General features: G+C 38.9%; 1 protein-coding gene across 1 annotated transcript in view; it reads left to right on the forward strand.

Annotated features, from left to right (window-relative positions):
- Positions 1–12,194: 12,194 nt before the first annotated feature.
- The window catches only part of LOC126277928 (E3 ubiquitin-protein ligase RMND5A-like), a 69,573-nt gene continuing 58,051 nt past the window's right edge, over positions 12,195–23,716 (forward strand). The window contains 2 exon segments of the mRNA XM_049977508.1: positions 12,195–12,421; positions 12,540–12,685. Of these exon segments, the coding sequence (XP_049833465.1) occupies positions 12,286–12,421; positions 12,540–12,685 (282 nt within the window). The 5' untranslated portion in view covers positions 12,195–12,285.

Consider the following 23,716-nt stretch of genomic DNA (forward strand, 5'->3'; position numbering starts at 1 on the left):
TGTAAAGCACCCCGAGATGTGCCATCTGTATAATTTTGGCAGGTTACACCATTTACGCCCTGTGTATTATATATGGAATGGCATAGACTGAGAGCACTCGTCACCAAATTTCGTGTTGTTGTTGATCATTAGCACTGCTGCAAATCCACCTTCCTTCTACAGTTCCTCCTACAGTCTAGATTAGGTTATATTAGTACTTGTTCCATAGATCGTGAATACGACACTTTGTAATGATGTGGAATGCATCATGTTGATAAAAGGTGTCTATACAGGATATTACATTACACAAATTATTACATGACACTTTATATTTTTCAGGGTGGGGGGTGAGGAAATTACCCACTTACTATATCCAAAAAATCATCTAATGAGTAGAAGGAGTTGCCATTCAGAAATGCTATATGACTATCTGCCAGATTTATAGCATATGAGAACAAGTTGACAGATGACAATTTACTATCACTCAATTATAGTAGTTTGTAATCGCTCTATTCGAGTACCCAATCCGGTAAAGTCTCGCCTACAGCTGTATATTGTGACTCCATCAGTTCTGCTAGGAAATGGGTCGGAAGCCCCTTGCTCTATGATGGTTCAGGCAATACTATTTTACAACTTGATAGGGGCGAGTACTCAATAGGAGTACCACTACTCTGTGCCAATTGCTTCCCCGTGGTGTCAATCAACGAATAACTTACTGGAAGATCGCTGTATGCTGTTTCACAACATTTCTGCTGCTTGTCTACTACGACTCTAATGAGCTAAATACGGCGCAGAAGTGCTATATTACAACAGGGGAAGCATTGTTCTCCACAGTACAGTCTCTAAATCGCGATTTGGTACACTGTTACACACAAATCGCAAAATTTGCCATTAAATTACAATTATATGCTAGGTCACCACTGTTTTATACACAGCTCACGTGGGGTTCAAATACGACTCTTCCTCACGAAGCTACACTAAAAATCTATATTAACAAAATCAGCTGTTTTGGTAGTTCTACGAAGTTTCTCCTAGGTGGAGCTTAAAGCTCGCTTTGAGGTAACATTCCGCATACACCACGACACTTAGGTTACGGTATACTGTACGATACAGCAGTTGGGGTTGACTGGTTAACGTGGATGACCTCTAATTGTAAAGTAAAACCTATCCGACATATTATACACTTATGAGATAAAACATAATGTAAGTGAAGTATGTGAGCAGACAGAGACGAATGGTTAATCATTCTAGTGACGATAAGCGGCACAAACGCCGACTTAAGTGACTCTGACAAAAACCAGATTGTTGCGACCCAGCGCCTCGGAGCGAGCACATCGGAAACGGCGAAACTAGTCGCCCCTTCGCTTGCTACTGCCTTGAGCATCTATGGAAAGAGGTTGAAGAATGCTGAGACCACAAGTAGTCTACAAAAAGTTGGATGTCCATACCTCATCACAGAACGTAGGGATCGGAGGTTTGCCCGATCTTTCAAGCAGGATAGCTGGCGACCTACGGCAGATCTGACGATATAAACTATGTGATCAAAAGTATCAAGACAACCCCAAAAACATACGTTTTTCATATTAGGTGCAGTGTGCTGCCACCTACTGCCAGTTACTCCACAACAGCGACATCAGTAGTCATTAGACATCGTGAGAGTGCAGAATGGGGTGCTCCGCAGAACTCACGGACTTCGAATGTGATAAGGTGATTGGGTCTCACTTGCGTCATATGACTGTACACGAGATTTTCACACTCCTAAATATCACAGGTCCACTGTTTCCGATGTGATAGTGAAGTGGAAACGTGAAGAAACATGTACAGCACAAAAGCGTACAGGCTGACCTTGTCTGTTGATTGATAGAGACTACCGACAGTTGAAGACGGTAGCAATGTTTAATAGCCAGACAACTATCCAGACCATCACACAGGAATTCCAAACTTCATCAAGATCCACTGTACGTAATATGACAGTTAGGCGGGAGGTGATAAAACTTGAATTTCATTGTCGAGCAGCTCCTCATAAGCCACGCATCATGCCAGTAAATGTCAAACGATGCCTCGCTTGGTGTAAGGAGTGTATACATTGGACGATTGAACAGTGGAAAAACGTTATGTACACAATGTAGCGATCCGATGGCAGGGTGTGTGGTACGGCAAATGCCCGGTGGTTGTCATCTGCCAGTGTGTGTAGTGCCAACAGTAAAATTCGGAGGCTATGGCGTTATGGTGTGGTCTGGTTTGTCGTGGAGGGAGCTTCCAACCCTTGTTCTTTTGAATAGCACTATCACAGAACAGGCCTACATTGTTGTTTTAAGGTTCGAATCCTGCCTCCGGCATGGATGTGTGTGATGTCCTTAGGTTAGTTAGGTTTAAGTAGTTCTAAGTTCTAGGGGACTGATGACCTCAGAAGTTAAATCCCATAATGCTCAGAGCCATTTTTTGTTGTTTTAAGCACCTTCTTGCTTCCCACTGTTGAAGAGCAATTCAGGGATGGCGATTGCATCTTTCAACGAGACCGAGCGCTGTTCATAATGCACAGCCTGTGGCAGAGTGTTTACACGACATTAGCATCCCTGTAGTAGACTGGCCTGCACAGAGTCCTGACCTGAATCCTATAGAACACCGTTGGGATGTTTTGGAACGCCGACTTCGTGCCAGGCCTCACTGACCAACATCGATACATCCCCTCAATGCAGCACTCTGTGAAGAATGGGCTGTCATTCCCACAAGAAACCTTGCAGCACCTGATTGAAGGTATGCCTGCGAGAATAGAAGCTGTCGTCAACGCTGCAAAATACTAAAGAAGGTTATCCAGAAATCTAAACACCTGCATTATAAGAAGAAGATAAATATATCCAGCAATAAAATAAAAAACAATGTGGGATATAGTTAAGCCAGAGGCAGGTATGACCAAAAATGAGGAGTAACAAATAGCTCTAAAAATAAATGAAACCCTGTTAACAAACGCATTTTGTGTTGCAATCCATTTAAACATGTATTTTGTCTCTGTTACTGATAGCATGGGGTTGTCAGGTCCAGTAAATAGTGCAATGGAATATCTGAGACCAGTGCACACAAGCAATCTCAGTTAAATGGAATTGACACTTACTTCACCAAGAGAAATAGAATCCATAAGGAAGTCCTTGAAATCAAAGCATTCTAGTGGTTATGATAACATATCATCAAAATTAATAAAATAGTGTTCATGTGAGCTTAGTCATGTCTTGTGTAATCAATCACTTGTCACAGGAACATTTCCGGACTGACTTAAATATGCTGAAGTTATACCTCTCCACAAGCAAAGAGACAAACAAATGCCATCAAATTACTGACCGATCTCACATTTGCTAGCTTTTTCAAAAATCTTTGAAAAGGTTATGTTCAAGTATCTACTTAAGCACCTTAGTGAAAGTAACATACTGCCATACTATCAAAGTCACAGTTTGGATTTCTTAAAGGTTCTGATAGAGAGAAAGCTATTTACACTTGCAGCGAAAATGTCCTTAATTCATTGGACAACAAATTAGAGGCAACTGGCACATTCTGTGACCTCTCAAAGGCGTTTGACTGTATGAATCACAGCATTCTTTTAAATAAATTAATATAGTATGGCGTCACTGGTAGTGCTGCAAAGTGGTTTCAGTCATATCTTACTAACAGAAAACAAAGGGTGTCATTATGTAACACTTCAGCAGTAGGCAATCAGATATCATCTGACTGGGAAGAAATTACATGTGGTGTTCTCCAAGGTTCCATACTAGGTCCACTACGGTTTTTTGTGTACTGTATATTAATGACCTTTCATCTGTTACAATACCAGATGCTAAGTTTGTCTTATTTGCAGATGATACAACCATTGCAATAAATAGTAAATCAAATATAAATTTAGGAAAGGCAGCTAATAAAATTTTTACTGCCATTAATAAAAGATTCATAGCCAATTCACTGTCTTTAAACTTTGAAAAGACCCACTATATGCACTTCAGAACTTCCAAGAGATTTCCTTCTGGTGTGTGTATAAAATATGATGACATGAAAATAGGAGAAGTTGAGAGTGTAAAATTCTTGGGATTACAACTTGATAATAAATTCAGTTTGGAGCAACATACTAACGAACTGCTAAAGCGCCTAAATAAGTCTGTGTTTGCAATGCGTATGCAAACAGACATAGGAGATATAAATATAAAATTTGCTTATTTTCACTCCATTATATAATATGGTATATTCTCTTGTAACTTCACAAACAGATAAAAAGTTTTAGAGTGTAGAAGTGTATAATAGGCGTAATGAGTAGTGTAAATCCTAGAACATCATGTCGAAACCTATTCAAAGAATTGGGCAAATTAACCACAGCATCTCAGTATATTTATTCCTTAGTAAAGTTTGTTGCAAATAATACATCTCTTTTTCCAACTAACTGCTTAGTACACAGTATCAATACTAGAAATAAGAACAATATACACAAAGGTTTAAAATCACTTACCCTTTCCCAGAAAGGAGTCCAGTATTCAGCAACACATATTTTCAAGAAGTTACCACGAACCATTAAGAGTTTAGTTTCAGACAAGGCACAGTTTAAACATAATTTAAAAGAATTTTTGGGGGCCAACTCCTTCTATTCCATCCACGAGTTTCTCAACAATTGCAATAGACCATTTTAATGAAAATTTGTTATACTTTAATTTTTGACAATACAAGGTTCTAACAGCCAAGTAATTAGCTACTGTGTGCATGATGGGTGTATAGGAAGCAGCTGTAAGTCTTAAGTCTGTAATTACTGGAAGTTTAATTTTAAATTGTGTACATAATCTGACTGTTCTTAACTGAGGATCACAGAAATAAATAATTTACTTCAATTTTTGACAATACTTGGTTATAATAGCCAAGAAACTAGCAAATGTCTGAATGCTGGATTTATGAAAGCCGATGTAAGTATTAAACCTGTAAACATTAGAAGTTTAAATTTTATTCATGTACATAATTTTACTGTTTATTGACTCAGGATCATTAAAATTAATGAAACTCATGTTTTTCTAATTACTTTTTTGTAATGTGTTTATCTGGCATGTTCCACACCCAGGAGGATTCCCTCTTTTATGAGTCTATAGAATGAATAATGAATCTAATCTAATCTAATCTGAGTTTGGACCAACACCATATTGAATTGCAGCATTACCAATGGTTGGCACCACGAACTTGTAAGTCATTTTCAGCCAGGCGTCCGGATACTTTTGACCACATAGTGTAGCACAATGCTTTTGCAGGCACTAATGTTTTTGAGCAAATTATTCAGCACAAAGCGTTGAACATGGTGTTCCACAGCAGAGGACTCCTATGTGTCCTCATGTTGACCTAACAGCATCGTTAATTATGATTACATTGCGACATTCGACCGCAGATCAATGAACTCGTGTCACCTGGTCGGATGAATCTTGTTACTGTTAAACCATGTTGATGGTCGTGTACATGCCATCATAACAGAAAAACGGCTGCTCGCATCATGCAGTGCGCCAAGGACGTATGCCGATGGGGCAGTATTATGTTATGGGGGACATTCATCTGGGCTTCCGTGGGACCTGCGGTAGTAGTTGAAAGCATCATGACAGCTGTGGTCTACGTGAACATTATTAGGGACCGTCTATAATCGGTTATACCTTAGGTCTTTCTCAACAGCAATAGGCATCTTCCAGCAGGATGACTGCCCGTGCCACAAGGCCAGAATCGTGCGGCAGTGGTTTGAGAAGCATGATAGTGAAATCACATTAATGTCTTGGCCACCAAATTAAGCTTTCATTGGTCTTGACCATCTGGAGGGTATACTTCAGCACATGTGTCATCCCAGTAGCAAAACTGCAGAATGACAGTAGTGCTTCATATATGCTTTATGCTAGAAACCAGACAACGGTAATTTGTTACATCCAAATATTTGATAGTATTGTTCCAGGCAGTCAAACCACAAGAATACCCTCTTTTTTTTAAATTTCAGACAGTTCCACTTTGTCTAAATAAGACTCCAAATTGAAATACCGTATTTTCTCTAAAATTCATTTTATAATTCATATATTATCCCTGCATGAATGGCCTTTCCAGAATCCACACTGTTCTTCTAATAGGAGAGTCTCTGTTATAGTTTGCAAAAATATTTTGCAAATATTTTCTAGGCTGAGTTTAGAATGCTAATTTCTTTACAATTTTCACAGTAGTTTCTTTGATCTTTTTAAAAAATTGATATAACTTTTGATATTTTTTAAGAGTTTGGGATTTTAAACCAGTGCCATCATTCGTTAAATAAGTGAATAATCTAAAACTACAAAAGTGATGAGCATATTTTAAAAGTTCTGTGTTAATGTCATCTGGTCGACATGCATTCATAATTTTTGTACTTTGTAAAACTAATTGCAGTTCTTCCGTTGTGTTAGTATCTACTGTACTATTATGTATTGTGATCCCCTCCTCCTCTTCAATTCTGCATTTTCTATTTGCCACAACTTTTTATAAACTTCTTTCCAATGATCTTTGCCAGTTATAGTTCTACAGTATCTTTCTCCATTTTATTTAAGTGTTTCATAGTTTATAGGGAAAAGTTTGTCTTCTGTGTATATCTTGTTCTACTTAGTTATAAAATGATCCCAAGACTCTTATACTTCTCTTCAGTTTCTGGTGTTTTATTCTCCAGGAGTTTTCTGTGAGCTCTATCTTTTTCTTCATGGCCTTCGCGATATTTTCAATCCAAACCCTTCATCCTTTCTTTTTTTCTTAATTTCTTCTTATTTCCAGTGCCTCATGTGCCGCTCTTTCCATGCCTTCTTTAATATCTTGCCATTCTTGTTGTATATCCTGACCAGCTGGAGTGCCTAGCAGGTATTTCTGTAGCCAGCTTTAATAAAATTTCCGAATACTTCCTTGTTAGAGGAAGTATACCTTAAAGACATACTCAAGCTTTGTTTGTCTTCTTGGACTATATTTCTTCCACTTTGCTGTCAGTGTAACTGTGGCAATGACTAAATGATGATCACAACAAGTATCTGTTCCTCGGTGTCCGTGTACATCTTGAACTTGAATGTCTATCCTGTCGTTTGCAATTATGTAGTCTATTAAAAATCTATAGCCCCTAGCAATTCTGTGTTATGCTCCTGATCCCATTGCTCTGCTGAAGTACTGACTATTCTTCACAAACAAATTGTGTTTCAATATCAGGAGGAGATGTATACACTGTAGAAAGGTGAAGTAGCGTAATATTTGATAATGGTGGTATTTAGTACCAAGCACAGCAATATTCTATTTAAATATAGAAAGGTGACTGACAGCTGTACATAATATAACTTATACTTCACTAAAAAAATAGGGCTGATAGGTGTATTGCAGATGATCTTTGTTAACATTGACTCCAGAAAAGATGACATATGTATTATATGTAACAGTTATACTAAAGCTGGGGCAAATATATTTTTCTCAATCCAGGACTTGATTAAATAGATATAATACACATCTAAAATCTATATTGAGAGGGAAAACATCTAAAATGCATTTTAAGGGCGATAGATTCAAAATGCACAGAACCCTTCTGTGGTCCACTGCAAAAAGAAAAAAATGGTGGTCTGGAGAGGAAAGATGTGGCTGAGATCAACTTACTATTATGTGCACTCATTACATGTATTTTCGGCAGTAGCAACATCAAGACTTGATACAATCTATACCTGAATGAGAACTAATATGCAAGGTTATGATGTCATTCCTATCAGCTTCTTTGACCATCACACTGTAATCAATAAAGTAAAATTATTACCTCATCGAAAAGTAACTGGTATAGGATTCTAAAAATTAAATGATAAAGTGCTCCAGATAGCATTGATGGCACTGGCACATAAAAATAACCACAGGTAAGGCAGATGCCAGACTGAGGTTCATTGGAAGAATCCCCAGGGAAAATAATACACCCACATAGCGGGTAGCTTACAAACCCTCATTTGACCAGTAATGGAAAACTGTTTGTCAGTCTGGGATCTGTACCAGATAGGATTAACAGAGGAAGTAAAGAAGATCCAAAGAAGTCCAGTGCATTTGGTTACAGGTTCATTTAGTAACTATGAAAATGGCGTAGAGATGACCAGTAAAATTCAGATGTAGATGCTGTGAGAGAAGCATTCTGCACCATGATGTGGTTTAGTGTTTAGAGCATAAACTCTTAGAAGAGTCAACCAAAATATTGTTTCTTCCCATGAATGTTTAATTAGAGTCATTCGAGTCTAGATGGAGGCTTACTAGCAATCGTTATTCTCATGAACCATTCGTGACTGGAACGGGAAAGAAGAATTGACATTGGTACATGAAGTACATTCCACCACACATCGTAAGGTGGTTTGCGAAATATAAATGTAAATCTAAACGATGGTACCAAAGCAGGAGTGTGGATGAACAAAATCACTAGTGATAATCCATGTGTGTCAAGCCACAAGACGTGAAGACGTGAGCAGCCTAACTCATTCACTTCTAAGACAAAAATAATTGGCTCTCAGTATTATGAATAGTGCTCAAGATGAGATGTGGAAAAAGTGTCAGAGTAACTGTATTTGCATTGATAAATCCAATGTGTATGGTTTTGAATAAATTAAGATTCTCGTGCTTGACAACATGAGACAATGTTTTCCTTGCAAAAAATTATCTTAAATGGTCTGAGTGCCAGTGATATGCAAGGAGGGACTTTTTGTAGTATAATTTCGGAAGCAGCTCCTGCCATCAGTAGAGAATGAGTAGGAGAGAGGGTTGTACATAGATGGTAGTACACCTAGGAATACACAATGTTTTTTGGTCGATACTTCAGTCTAGTGATTGATGTTAGAATTACATGAACGAATGAACACTGGAAATCACCATCAGCATTTTTCGCCATTTCTAGAGTTTTCGTTGTTGTTGGACATCAGGTTGTGTTTTGCACAGCATTTGTAGGTATTTTGTGTCCTACATGTTTAAGTAGCTATTTGGAATATATTGTTAATTCTTCAGGTACAGAATTTTATGGCGATTAAAATGCTATATACAGTATTTTAGCTCTGTTCATGTAGAATGTGGTCAGTTAAGTCATAGTTTGTCAGTCATACACTACGTTGTACCTTGAGACAGAAGAATGTCTCTTAGAATGGAACACATATTACTTGAAAATGGGCTGAGCTTCTTTAACATATTAACAATTTTACCTGTCTTTAAAATGTGAATTTTTGATAGTTTCCAGTAACTTATGTTTCATAATGTATTTAACTGGTTATTGGTTTTTGACAATACTTCTGCTTAATTTGTTTTCTCTTACTGATAGCCAGTCGGAATGGTCGTGCGGTTCTAGGCGCTACAGTCTGGAGCTGAGTGACTGTTATGGTCGCAGGTTCGAATCCTGCCTTGGGCATGGACGTGTGTGATGTCCTTAGGTTAGTTAAGGTTAATTAGTTCTAAGTTCTAGGCGACTGATGACCTCCAAAGTCAAGTCGCATAGTGCTCAGAGCCATTTTTCTTACTGATTACTGGTGTGAAATAGAGGGATAATATAACAGGTGGAGTATTAAATACAATATTGAATCTTTTTCTCAATTGCAATGCTTTTAAATTTGAGTCCAGTACTTGTTTCTGAGTACATGCCTATGTTGTAGCTTAAAACATGTATCCACATTTGTAAAATCTTAACTTTGTAGAATAATTTTCGTAGAGTCCGCAGCAAATGTAAAGCAAACCATCATTTGGAAATGAAATAAGAAAATATATTAAACTTCTATAAAAAGGCTTTCTAGAGACAAAAGTCTGAAAAGTGTACCTAGGTACTGCACTCTCCTATATGTAATATGATATGCATACTAAAAGAACTTCCCTTTGCAACTTCAGTGTATTTAGATATTCATTCAGTGATAAAACAGTATAGTCGCAGGCTGTAATGATCAAGCTGATTTCGTGATGAGCGCCATGTCAGAATCACTGATATTGGCATTTTCCACCTAAACTCGGCTTGCCTTGTAAACTTTGGACCCATTATTGCAGGTCAGGAGCTTAACAAAATTTATGCTTGGTGGGTAGCCTATCGCTATTGGAAGCTGTATTGATGGTGGCAGTCGAAATCGTCTAGGTGATGAAGCAGATGCACTAGTTAAAATGTCTATCTTTATTTAAATGCTGAGGCTCTTTAGAACAATTTTGGTGAGAGTAAGCCATACTTAATTTCACTGGAATTGAAATATTTGATTGTTGTTTTGGTGACTGAGTTTGATTGTCCATAGAAATTTCAACTTCATTAGTGAGGCTTGAGGCAGCTAGGAACTGTATTGCCGCAGGTAATATTGAGACTTTCATGTGATGTATTTGTGCTAGTTTTTGGGGTGATTGTTTAGGATAATGAACACAGCTTTTGGTCATAGTTAATAATAGAAACTGTACTGTAGGAAATTGTATGTTCGCCTTCGAATTGGGTAATTAATCATCTGTTAAAAGAACTTTGCATACATATCTTCTGCTGAGGTTGCTCTGATGCATTCATTAATTATTTTTATCATTGTTTTAATTTGAATTCACTGTTGTATAAGGCCACCATTCACAAATTTGTGAAATGTTTCAAATAAACATTCAATGGGTTTAAGCAAAAGGTATTCTTTTCCGACAAACACCACATGATTTATCCAAGCAGTTTATTTATTTCTAAGTTATTTCGCTAACGAGTCTACAACATTATAAGGATACAAGGGTCTGTTCTTTAAAAGATGTATGGGCTTCAAAGTGCCAGCATACAATAGACCCCTATGATACTGACGTGACTCAAGTTAATAGTCTAGGTCATACATTGCACACATCAAGAGCACATTACAAAAACAGCTGGAGCAATTGTAAGCTTCAAGTCTCCTTTCTATCATGAAGGCGAGATTCCATAAGACGCCTACTACTAATACCATAAAATTTTCGATCTCAAGTAGAATCATATATTCCACACCATCCTGTTTATCTCTATTGGCACTTCATTTATAAGTTTCTGTAATGTGTTGTCTGTGGGTAAACCTTAATGAATGTCAAACTGGGAAGAAGTTAACAAGTTCTGCTGGGTTAAGTGAGTCAATATTCTATCATTGGCCACTTTTGCAAACAATTTTTAAAAGACTGGAAGGAAATAGGTCTGTAATTAGAGGAGGTGGCTTATTAATAGATATTATTGCAGCATATTTAAATCTGTCTGGAAATATCCTGTAAATCACTGATTGATTACAAAAATATATTAGGGCAATCCTATCAAATCAGTACAAGATTTTAGTATTAAGCCAGAAGTATCACCCACAGAAAATTACTTCTTTTTAGTGATCTGATGAATTCTTTCTTTCTTAGAGCTGTATTTTTTAAATTAACTGCTGTTGCTGGTGCATTTCTATTCGGTCGTTTATAGTGGTGCGACATCTGCTGCCACTGTAAGGAAGTACTCATTAAATTTGATGCTCATTGTTTCCATTGTAGGTCTGCCAGGATGTATTTTGTTACCTTCTACTTGGAAACTGCAGGCAGCAAAGTTGCATGGCTGAGTCCCACATTCACAGTGGCCCTGCCCTCCTTGGATTTTCATGATTTTTGCCACTCGGCGGTACTATACGCAACGAGCTTGGTTGCTTACCTTCCTGCCTCCAGCAGTACATTTACGCGATAATTAATACAAACTGCTAATACTATTTATGGTGTTAAAGTAACATAACACTATACACTACATGAATAATTAGTCATTCGTTTTAACTATGAGTAGATTTTTTCATAGCACCGGAGGAGAAATTACGACTTTCATTTGTTGTTACCTCACACCAAGGCCTCGAGGCGTGCAGTCGTCTCACCGCGGCACCTGCTCAGCTTAGGCAGCAGGTAGCCACCGCTTTCCTGAACGCCAGCTGCCGTTTGTAGTGTACTGCCCGTTCAGAGAAATTTGGTCCTTGCCTGAATTGTGACGCCTTGTGAGTGCAAAGTTGCCAATTTTGCAGAGAATGCTGAAAATTCGGCAGCGCTTATCCACAAACATTTTATAAATTAGCATTTGTCAACCCATGTTTCCATTAAATTCGCTGTTGTTTCCAGTTTGTACTGGATAGGAAGTGAATACCTTGTTTCCATTCGACACGCGCCACTACGGTAAAGATATTTACCCTTGTACACGGCCAAATTTTTTGGAATCCCTTTTCTTCGCCTTCTAGTTGTTCCAGCGATTCCAAAGATGTAATACCTATGTGTCCTCGGTAGCTTTGTTTTGTCGAATGTTTTTATTTATCTTAGCTTAGTTGCAGAAAACAAGTTGAGTATTTGACAATGGATGCATGTAATGCGGTTGAAAGAGAAGTTGACAAAGTATTATCGAAGTTTGGAGGAATCAATGAGCATGCTGATCGTGTTTTGAGAGAAATAACAGACAACTTAGAAGACCTAAAGAAAGAGTTTGCTGAAGGTAAATGAACTTTTAAAAGTTTGTGTCAATTTTTCTGTGTACGCATTGTGTCACAGTGGCCGCATTAGTGGTACGTTTGAACGGTTTGTCAGTACTGAGTGCAGTTCCTTATTTTCAGGACCCGTAGATTATGAATTGACAACTGCGCAAATTGTCATTCTAAAGCAAACTCTGGATAAAGTCCGAGAAACAGTTCAGCGACTGGCTACGGATCACCGCGATCTGCACAGCACCGTCTCGAAAGTAGGGAAAGCAATTGACAGAGTAAGTGAGAACTTGATTTATTATCAGATTTGCTAGTATGGATCTGTAATGTAACTCATTTAGAATAGACATAAATGCTTCACTTGTGCTATTTTGTTACGAATTGCACTGGGGATGACGGAATACATAAAACCGTGTTAACGAAGTATGCTGTCAATGTGTGTGATGTTATAAAATCGAAACTTGTTTATTGTATTACTCAAGCTTCGAGTAGAGCTGCACGCTGATGAACGTATCCTAGTAGAATGTATTATTAACTCTTTCGTAATTCACTTTCTTTACCCGGATGGTATTTTGTTGTGTTTTCTTTGTCATGTCAGGAACGTAAATTTCAACCTTTGTCTGGAGTCATTGCCAAATTCATAAAGAACTTATTCTGTCGTTGAATAAAGTGCATTTGTGCAATGCATTTAATATTGACATATGGATTGACTTGCGCATATATGTTTGTACGGAACCCTAGAGTGCCTTACATACAATTGGGTTTCAGTTTTAATTGAAATTTTATCACACTGATAATTTTTATGCTCATGTTACAAACAAATCTCATAAGTTGACTTACGTATGACTGAAACTCATATCAGGTAGAAGCATATGAATTGAAGTGTTTAGAGCAGTAATATTAAAAATTAGTTTTAACTGCTTTGCCAACTCACAACCAAACTGTTATCTCCCAACCTAAATTAGATTTCAGGCTACACTGCAGATCCTAAAAAACTAATAAAAACTCGAAAAGAGATACTGTTGGTGGTCTGTTCCTTTTCTGTTTGCACCAACATGACTTCACATGCTACATCACCATTATGTTATAGGACAGAGCTAACAATCAGTATCAGTAAGTACAGTGGCAACTAACTCCACTTAATATCACACACATAAGTTACCTAACTAAATAAATTGGTGACACAATAACATAGAGCAAACTATCCACAGTGAAGCAATATGTTCTACCAGCGCTAATACCCCAAATAACTCTAAAAAGTTGTATTTACATAACACAGAGGACTTCAACAAAAGGGCAAAGCTAAACTTGCCATACACATGTTTCACCATAAAACAGAGATTGTAACTCAGAAATAGAATATAACTGAAGGATAAAAAAAATTGTCAAAACAAAAGAATGCTTAATTAAAAAACCAAAAATAATATTTAAAGCCCACTATAATGACAAAAAGCTGGTACCATACATCAAACAAACCCTTCCCAAATCTTCGCTAGATGTAGGGGTAGCATGTTTGACTAGTAATCAAGATGTCTCTGGTTCAGTCCCAGACATTACCGAAATTCTGAATCAAAATGGTCAGGAGTGGCGGCCAAAGACGTCTGGTACAAGGAGCCACTCCTTTGTCAAAGGGGACTGAAGAGTAGACAAAGGCTCAGGTCTTACTCATGCCATTGAAGTGGGAATGCTGTAACTAATAGGTAGAAGAATCATCAATAATCTATAGCACGAATGTGCAGAAGGTAATACAAATCGCTGCACTGAACACTCATAAGGTGTAGCCACATGACGTGATCTGTAATAATGAAAAAAGTGTCATGATGATTTCTCCATTAGCAGAAGATTGCATCTTAAGCCATCATTTAGATCTATGGTAGGATTTACAGTCACACAAAAGTAACGTAATATCAGTAGCACCAGAAAATGGTATAATGGGAGTAGGTAGATACAGCAGAGGGTGAGTTACTATAAATGGTTCAATTATAGGATTTTCTTATCAGACTCAGTGTCAAACCAGCACCAAGAACAATAATTCAGTTATACATGGGCAACACCACAAACAGCAGATGAAGAACTACGGAAAGTGTGCGAGGATAATGAATGTGCAGTTGAGTGTGTAAACTAACGGGGGAGAAAGGAGAGTAACTAATAGTATCAGCTACATCTGAACTTTTTGCAGAATCAGCAGTGAAAATCACGCCGGACCAGGACCTGAAGCTAGGATGTCCTGCTTACTGGTTGCATTCACTACTGCATCATCTAGTCATAGAGTTTATTGCAAATGCACCAACTATTTCGGCACACTCCATGGCTGACTCTCACTCCCACCCAGTGCCACCTATCCTCACTCCCTGTCTTATGTTGTTTGTGTTCACTAATTTTAGATTCCCGCTGACTTGGAACATAAATTTGCATCTGCACTGAGAGTTGTGGACAAATATCATCTCGGTGGTAAGAATGAGAGATTGAAAGACTGGTGGAGTTTTGTATTAATTTTCACCTAGTAATAGCGAATACACTGTCCATAAACGCAGGAATACACTGTTAGAAATCACAAGAGGAGGAGGAATACATGGAAGGGGCCTTACTAAATGCTGCTTCAATATTTTACGTATAGTGTATAGCTCAAAATAGTGCAGTTACGATTTGAGTCATGGGATGATTCTAGCTGAGTTACATAATGGTCAGACAGATATTCTGAAATTAAATATTGGATTGTAAGGCTTGCCCTGGAGGAGATGTAGACTCAGATCACAGTTTAGTAATGATAAAGAGTAGGGTGAAATTTTAAGAGACTTCCAGACGAATCAATGTGGAAAGAAGTGGGATAGTGAAATATTGAGATGTGTTTGAAGTTCTCCAAGGCTCTAGATTAGCGGTCAGCAACTGGTGGACCATGGTCCAGGTCCACACTGTGGCAGGTCAAAAACTGGCCAACCAAAAATATTTTGAATGTACTAATTATGTATTGAAATTATTTTTAAAAATATTTTTCTTTAGATAGCACTTTGTTTGATTGCACCCTTATAATTTTTTCTGGTACAATTAACTGCTGAATAATTAGAACTCTTAATAGGTACGTATAGGTGGATTAAATACGTAGTTCCTATGCTGTGCAGTGCAGGGGAGTACACTGAAGATTGGGGATGAAAGGGAGCAAGCTGGGCCACCAGCACAGCATGTTGTGTCTATCCACATAAAAGCTCTGGACACAAGAATGCAACACAAGAATTTTATCTGATGAACAAGGAAATTTTATAAATAGATTTCCTACACTGGAACCTCTGAAACGTATATTACATGGGAGAAGGCATATTCATTTAAACACCATTTTTTGTGCTCATAACTGGAATGATAGCTTAAAGCTACTTTAAATGGAACTTCGGACTAGTTCACTCTGTGGTGGCAATCTTTGATAACAAAGCACCTCCATTGCAGTGCAACTCCTTGGTGTGTGGCAGCATACACTTTGACAAGGAAGTAGCTCCTTTGCAGTTCGTTGGCACATGCTGTGTGCTGGGCACCAGTATTTTTGTGATGAATGACTCTAAATACAGTACACAAATTTTATTGCCACTTCATCAGTAGTTGTTGCTATCTTGTACAGAGCATTTTGTTATTATTGAAGCTTACAACATTTCTTTTGCATTGATATGGTTCCTAGTAAATAGTGAACAGTGAGAGCTGTTCCAATTTGTCTCATATGCAGCAGAACTGTGAGTCTTGTTGAAAGTGGCAATTTAGAGCGACACTACAAAACAACTCGTCAGCAGTTCCATAACAATTTTCCTCTGGGCAGTGAAGCACATCAAGGAGATCTCCAGCCATATATAGCTTCTTACAGAATAAAGCACAAGTTTCCTAGTTTGCTCTGTGAGCTAGCACTAAAAATCTGAAGAAGCAGTGATGCGTGTGTGTTGGATGCTTAATTAACACCAGAAGCTGTTTTCAGGCTCTGAGATGGTAAAAAAAAAGTATTTTGGAAGTGGTTGTGGCACTTTTCGAAGAGAAGTATTATGTTGCTGCCACAGTTCAAGGTATTCCATTATTGACAAGAAGTAATACAAGAAGAACCAAAATTTGGCTGCTGTTTCCTTGAACTTCTGCAGAAGGCACCTTGTTACCCCATAGCACTAGATGAATCATGCTATGTTGTTGATGAAGAACAAATTTCCAGTTTCTTGCAGTTTTTGGATGTTGAAAGTGATGAATTTAGGAAAGAATTGCTAACAATATTGCTGTTGAAAGACAAGACTCCTGGAGAAGATTTAGTTAAGACTTTTCATGACTTTGTGATGAAATCAGACGGTGGCTGTTTGATAAAACGGTGTCTGTTTCAACTGACAGGGCCGCAGCCATGATCGGCAAAGAAAAAAGACTAATAAAGAGAATCAAAGATAAAAGTGCTGGGCTACTATCTTATCAGTGAATAACTCACCAGGCAGCTGTTTGTGGAAAACTTAGTGTGACTCTGAAAGAAGTAATGGACAAGTCGATTAATTTTATGAGGTCTTGATCTGCCCTTCAGCACAGACAGTTTAGGAATTTCTTTACGAGTGTGATTTGGTGCATTATGACCTACTGCAGTACCACAACATATGTTGAATAAGTTAATGTCAAGTTATCGAACGTTTTAGCAAATAAAAGGCGAAGTAACATCTTTCTTAGAAAACATGGATTCACAAGAAGCAGGTCTGGGAACAGGCAGGCCACTCCATTCGCCTGTTATCTTCTGTTTCAAGGTACTCCTCCACGATGGCAGCTTGGTGGGGCCGTGTGTTATCGTCCAGTAGGAGGAAGGTGGGATCCACTGCACCTCTGAAAATGTGAACATACTGGTGTAAAATGATGTCCCGATACACCTGACCTGTTATAGTTCCGCTGCAGGGTTGTACGTGCACCGATCATAATCCCACTTCACACCATCAAACCACGACCTCCATGCAGGTACCTCTCAAGGACATTAAGGGGTTGGTATCTGGTTCCTGGTTCACGCCAGATGAAAACCCGGCAAGAATCACTGTTCAGACTATACCTGGACTCATCCGTAACCTGGGACCATTGTTCCGATGACCATGTACTGTGTTCTTGACACCAGGCTTTACGGGGTCAGTGGAATGCACCTTTCAGGTCCCCAGGTGAATAAACCATGTCTGTTCAGTCGTCTGTGGACTGTATGTCTGGAGATAACTGTTCCAGTGGCTACGGTAAGGTCCCAAGCAAGGCTACCTACAGTACTCCGTGGCCGTCTGCGGGCACTGATGGTGAGATATCGGTCTTCTTGTGGTGTTGTACACTGTGGACGTCCCATGCTGTAGTGCCTGGACACGTTTCTTGTCTGCTGGAATTGTAGCCATAATCTTGAGCTCACACTTTGTGGTACACGGAGGGCCTGTGCTACAACTTGCTGTGTTTGACCAGCCTCCAGTCACTACCCCTCATAATGTCATCAATGTGTGTTCTTTGAGCCCTTTCCAACACACAGTCACCATTAGCACTTCTGAAAACGTCTGCACACTTACCCGCTGCACCGTACTCTGACATGCACCAACATACCTCTGCGTTTGTGGACTGCTGCCAGCGTCACTGTGCAACGACCACAGGTCAAATGTGCTGCGTGATCATACCCCGAGGTGATTTAAACCTGCAAACTGCCCCACCAGAGCATTGTTTCACCATTTAGCAGCGTTATCCTTAATTTATGAGCATGAGTGTAGTTCTGGAATAAACATTTCCGTATTCTCAAGCTTGTTTTTTTGTCAGATCTTAAGAAGGAATTTGAATTTAGATCCAAGACTTTTCTGAGATAGAGAACCTGTCACAATTCTTAAAATTGCCTTTTGAAGTTTCTCCAGGATCAGAATGGATGGATGTGGCTGCAACGTTGATGTGCCTTTTAAAGTCTATACTCCGAATGGAGATAACAGACTTGCAGGAAGGCATTTCCTTGCAAACGTATAAAACTGCATCAGCTGAAGAATTTTGGAGTACACATGTCCCAGAAAAATATGAAAATTGCGAAAAATTAGCCATGTACCTTATGTTTGGCTCCACATACAGTTGTGAAATTTCATTTTCAAATTTTTTTTGAAGAACAGGTATTGCTCAAGACTAACGGCTGCCCTCCTAGAAGACACTATTCCCTTTAATTGCTCCCCACATGAACCTAACTTTAAGAAACTGGCTCAAGACTGAGAATATAATTTCTCCCACTGATTTTAATACAAATTTGCATATCTATTGTATTTCATATTTTGTGAGTGAGTGAAAATTAAAATAAAAAATTACTAACTAATATTGAGGGTTTTCCTCCTTTACCTCAAAAAAAATTTTCAAAAGCATCTGGACCCCATCAAAAATTACTTGCTTGACCCCTTCTTTAGATCACGCTATAATGAATGCCACAATGTATTCAGTTGAAGAAAATGAGCACTTCAAATTTTCGTGCCTGATGATAAAGGTTTTCCAGCCCAAAATTGCTCTACTTTCAATATCTCCTTTCTTCTCAAATCGTTGAGGGTAAATTTACTGTGGCATTTAGGACAGGTCAAGAGATGTTCTGTATCCTGATATCCGTATCTTGTCATATTCATTTATGAGGCCCAACTCTAGCAGGTTCGCCTTCACTAGTGTTTCACCCATTCTGATGTGTTTGAGAGGCTATCACAAGTCTTGCATTGCAATTTCTCACCACTGGGCACTTCTAATAGGGGAGAGCAATCATCAGGAGGCTTGGTAAGTTCAATATGCAAGAATCTATTGCAAATTCAAACCTTCTAGGCTCACTCAAACAAGGAATGGTATGCATCAGGGGTGCAGATAAGCTTCCCATTGAGTTCTGACCTGCTCTTCAGGAGTTGAGGTCTGTAAATCTGTCTGCCTTCTGTAGTTTATCAAGCAGCATTAATTTTTGTGCAACTGGTTATTAGTGAGTATGTTTCATTTAGGCCTAAGTCAACCTTCTCAGCTTGTACCAGGCATGCATATTTTGTTGTTAGGAAGCACAGTGCCTTGGTTGTGGTTCTCAGTACCTTTGGTCTTGTTCCCATTTGCTGTCAGCTGATTTTCTCAGTATGTTTTTTGCAAGTTCATGACAGGTCGTCTTGCAGTGGTGCTAAAAAGAACAATCACAGAAGTTGGACCAACTAATACCGGTAGAAGGAAGGTAACTGCAAAGAAACCTTGGGTAATGGAAGAAATACTTCAGTTAATCTACAAAAAACAGCAAGTACACAAATGCTCGGGAAAAGACAGGCTTACAGCAAGAATGAAATAAGTACGAAGTACTGGGAAACCAGGGTGAAATGTTTGCAGAAAAAATATGAAGGTATTGAGAAAGGAATGGTCATATGAAGGACTGGTTCAGTGCATAGAAAAGTGAAAACCTGTGGCAAAATTAAAAGCAAAGGCTTCAACATCAAGTGCAAGGGGAGTTCCACTGCAACGTGCAGAAGAGGTACTGGGTTGTTGGAAGGGGTACATTCAGGACCTCTGAGAGGGCTAAGCTGTCTGATGTAAGGAGTCAGTATGAATGACAAAGATGTTCTGGTATTATAGTTCAACAGGGCTGTCAAAGACTTGTGATTAAATAAAGTGGAAACAATAAAAAACATTCTCTCGAATTTCTAAAATTGTTTGGGGGGTTAAAACTAAAGGAGTATTGAAGTTGCTTTGCAGAGTCAGTTACGATGGATAGATACCAACAGATAATCTCGAAGACAGCAAAGGCATAGGTAGGAATGATCATCAAAATAAAATAAGAGAAATCAGAGATTGAACAGAAAGGTTTAGGTGTTCGTTTTTCCCGCTCACTGTTCGGGAGTGGAATAGTAGAGAGATAGTATGATTGTGGTTCGATGAACCCTCTGCCAAGCACTTAAATGTGAATTGCAGAGTAGTCATGTAGATGTAGTTCTCAGTGTTCGGACAATCAGCTTCAAACCTCATGCACTCAAGAGAGGCAGTACTGATGACATGCTAGATAATGGAAGCAAGACTTAGGAAAACTCGAGACACATTTATATGGTTTGTTGACCTAGAAAAAATGTTCGGCAATATAAATAGATGTAGGCTGTGGAGGAAGACGCATAACATTCAGTGTGTTAAAGAACGAGGATTGAAAGTAAAGAATGGAAGACCAGAACCAATAGGTATAAGATGGGGATTTAGTCTTGCACCCTTTTCATTGAAGAAGCAATGATGGGGGGGGGGGGGGGGGGGGGGGGGGAGACCGGTTCAGGAGTGGATTTGAAATTCATTGGGACATCAGTGACAGGAATTGCTGATGATATTGGTATCTTTGGTGAAATTGAGGAAGTATTGGAGGACCTGCTGAACAGAGTGAATGGTCTAATGATCACACAGTCAATTTAGAGTAAACCAAAGTAAGAATAAAGTAACGAAGAGTAGGAGGAATGACATTAACAATAAATGTAACATCAAAATTAGGGACCATGAAATGAAAGAATTCTGTTATTTTGGGAGCAAAATAACACCTAATAGATGAAGCAAGGTAGATGTAAAAAGCAAACTAGCACAGTCAAAGAAGTTGACAACCATCAAACATTGGCATTAATCTGCAGAAGAATGCACATTTGGAGTGCTGAATTGTGTGGGAGTGAGTTACGGGCTATGTGAAAACGAGAACAGGAGAGAATTGAGGCATTTCAAATGTAGTGTTATTGGGTGTTGAAAATTAAGTGGACTGATAAGGTAGGCAGAATCAGGGAGGAAAGGAAGATGTGGGAAAAAACTGACTAGAAAGAGGAGGGCAGGATGATAGCATGTGTGCTAAGACATCAGGGAATAACTTCCATGGTATTTGATGGAACTAGAGAGAATAAAAACTGTAGGGGAAGACAGAGATTGGAATATATCTAGCTGACAACTTAGAACATCTGTTGCACATGATACTCTGACACGAAGAGGTTGGGATGGGAGAGGAGTTTATAGTGGGCTGCTTCAAACCAGTCAGAAGTCTGAACCCCAATAAACAAACAACAAAAATCAATAAAGTAACAACTAAACTACATTTTAAAAAACAAATATGGTTAAAATAATAATAATAATAATAATAATAATAATAATAAACAAGTAAGTGGAAAGAGATTGCAGCTAAAATGCACCTACTCCGACGTAGCTATTGAACAGGGGCCTATTCGTGCCTGTAAGATGGAAGAGTGCCTTTTACCCTTCTACACAACAGATATGTGTGCCCCCCCCCCCCCCCCAACCTCCCTTTTTTCCCAGTATCCCTCACTATCATTAGTACAGATCTGAGTCTCATAGTTTTTTTAACTCCACTCTATGATAAATCACAAGATGGTTGTAACCCGCCTCCTCCACCCCACTTAAAAAGCAATGCCATCCAAATCTATTGAACAGTCCTCTGCAATGAATTCTTCCATAAGTGATACCCAAATCCTCTTAGACTTATTTTCCATCTACTGATGTACATCATCTGAACAACCCCCCACCCGAAACTACAGAATCTTTCCCCAATCTACTTACCAAAACAAAACTCATTAGTTTCTGCTCCTACCCCCAAAAGATCCATCTATTTAATAATTCCCCACATATTTCATGACAAAACAAAAATCTAACAACCACTGGTACATTTGCTAACACCCATTTCTTATATAGGACATGTAAAATGAAATTAATACAAATAAAAGTAAGTCAGCAAATTGAACCTCAGTCTCTCAAACCAGATCCTGCAGTGGACTGAGCCCTCCCAACTCATCCATATATCTGAAAAATGACTAGCAGACACTTCAGTCAGATGTGTATTTTCACCACATATGACATTTGTAGTGCTCATGAATGATAACCTCCTTTTGAAGATATCTAACACTTGACTGCAAATCTTCCATTCTTAACAACAGCATACAGCTAGTGAATGCAACTGATGGACCCATTAGGCTACAGCTGACCCGTACATTCTGTTATTGTCACCACAATGTCTTTGAGAACTGAGGGATGTTCCTGGGAAACATTCCCTCTCCTTACAGCTTTCCACCCTGTGGCTGCCAGCGATCTTTGTTACTGAGCATTCAAAAAATAATACATTTCTAGTAGATTTACTTGCTAGTTGGTGGTTGCTAATACAGTACCACAGTTTTATAACACACAAGATGATTGCTGTGCATTTCTCTTAGGATTTACTTATTTTTAGACTTCCAGACTGTATCATTCACTTGGTTGCATAGTGTATACTGAAATTAATCTTCCTGCTTAATCTTCGTGAAGGACTGTCTACTGAAACTTAACATATAACTTCAGCAATGTATCCTGTCTACAAGGTGCTACAAGGTGAAGTGGTACAATGGTTAAAGATATTGAACTCATGTTTGGGTTCAGTGGTTTTCAGATGAATGTTCATCTCCTCAGATTGAGGTTTCTGTGATTTCCTTTTATCACATATGTCAAGTGTCAGTATGATTTCCTTTAACATGACCTTCCCGGTTTCCTACCATCCTTTTCTCCTTTTCCTTGCCATCCCCTCCCCCCACCCACACCTTCCTCTCTGCAGTTAGAACTCATTACCAGTATTTAATGTTGTTCCTTATAAGCCTTTAAATGCAAATCTGCTTCAATTCTCAGGACACACAAGGCTAAAAAAAGGCAAGAGGGAGGTGGTTCTAGAATTTTTGCTGCGCGGGATAGCCGCGTGATCTGAGGCGACCTGTCACAGTTCACGGGTCCCCTCCCCGTCGCAGGCTTGAGTCCTCCCTCAGGCATGAGTGTGTGTGTTTTGTCCTTAGCGTAAGTTAGTTTAAGTTAGATTAATAGGAGACTGATGACCTCAGCAGTTTGGTCCCATAAGATCTTACCACACATTTCCAATTCCTACAATATTCAGTCTATTGAGTTGAATCGCAGGATATATTGATAGCACTGAGATAGATGAGACATCATGTTGATCTGAATTTCCTCCCATCTTTCAGTTTGTTCAGTACTTTGTGGATGATTCAGCAAATGAAATAGTCTATAGCGCCCAGAAAATTGTTCCCCTCCCTCGGTGCAGGGGAAGATGGAATGCTATCGGGTAGCTACACTCAAACCTCCAAGTTTCGAGTTTTCAGAACAATGTGACATTATGATTATATGTGCCCTAAGAAGTGGATTGGCAGTGAATTGTTGGCATGTGGCACAGTCATTCAGACACAAGATGCACTGGGAAACTGGCCATGAGCTGCAGGTGGCAGTTACTCTGTGTGTTGGGTTCTGCAGGTGGCATATGGAATATTGATAGGAGAATGATGCTCTTCCGTGGCAATACAGTATTCACATAATTCTCCCCCTCCCCC

The sequence above is a fragment of the Schistocerca gregaria genome, chromosome 1 (assembly GCF_023897955.1).
Source record: "Schistocerca gregaria isolate iqSchGreg1 chromosome 1, iqSchGreg1.2, whole genome shotgun sequence".
In the NCBI taxonomy this organism is placed as follows: domain Eukaryota; kingdom Metazoa; phylum Arthropoda; class Insecta; order Orthoptera; family Acrididae; genus Schistocerca; species Schistocerca gregaria.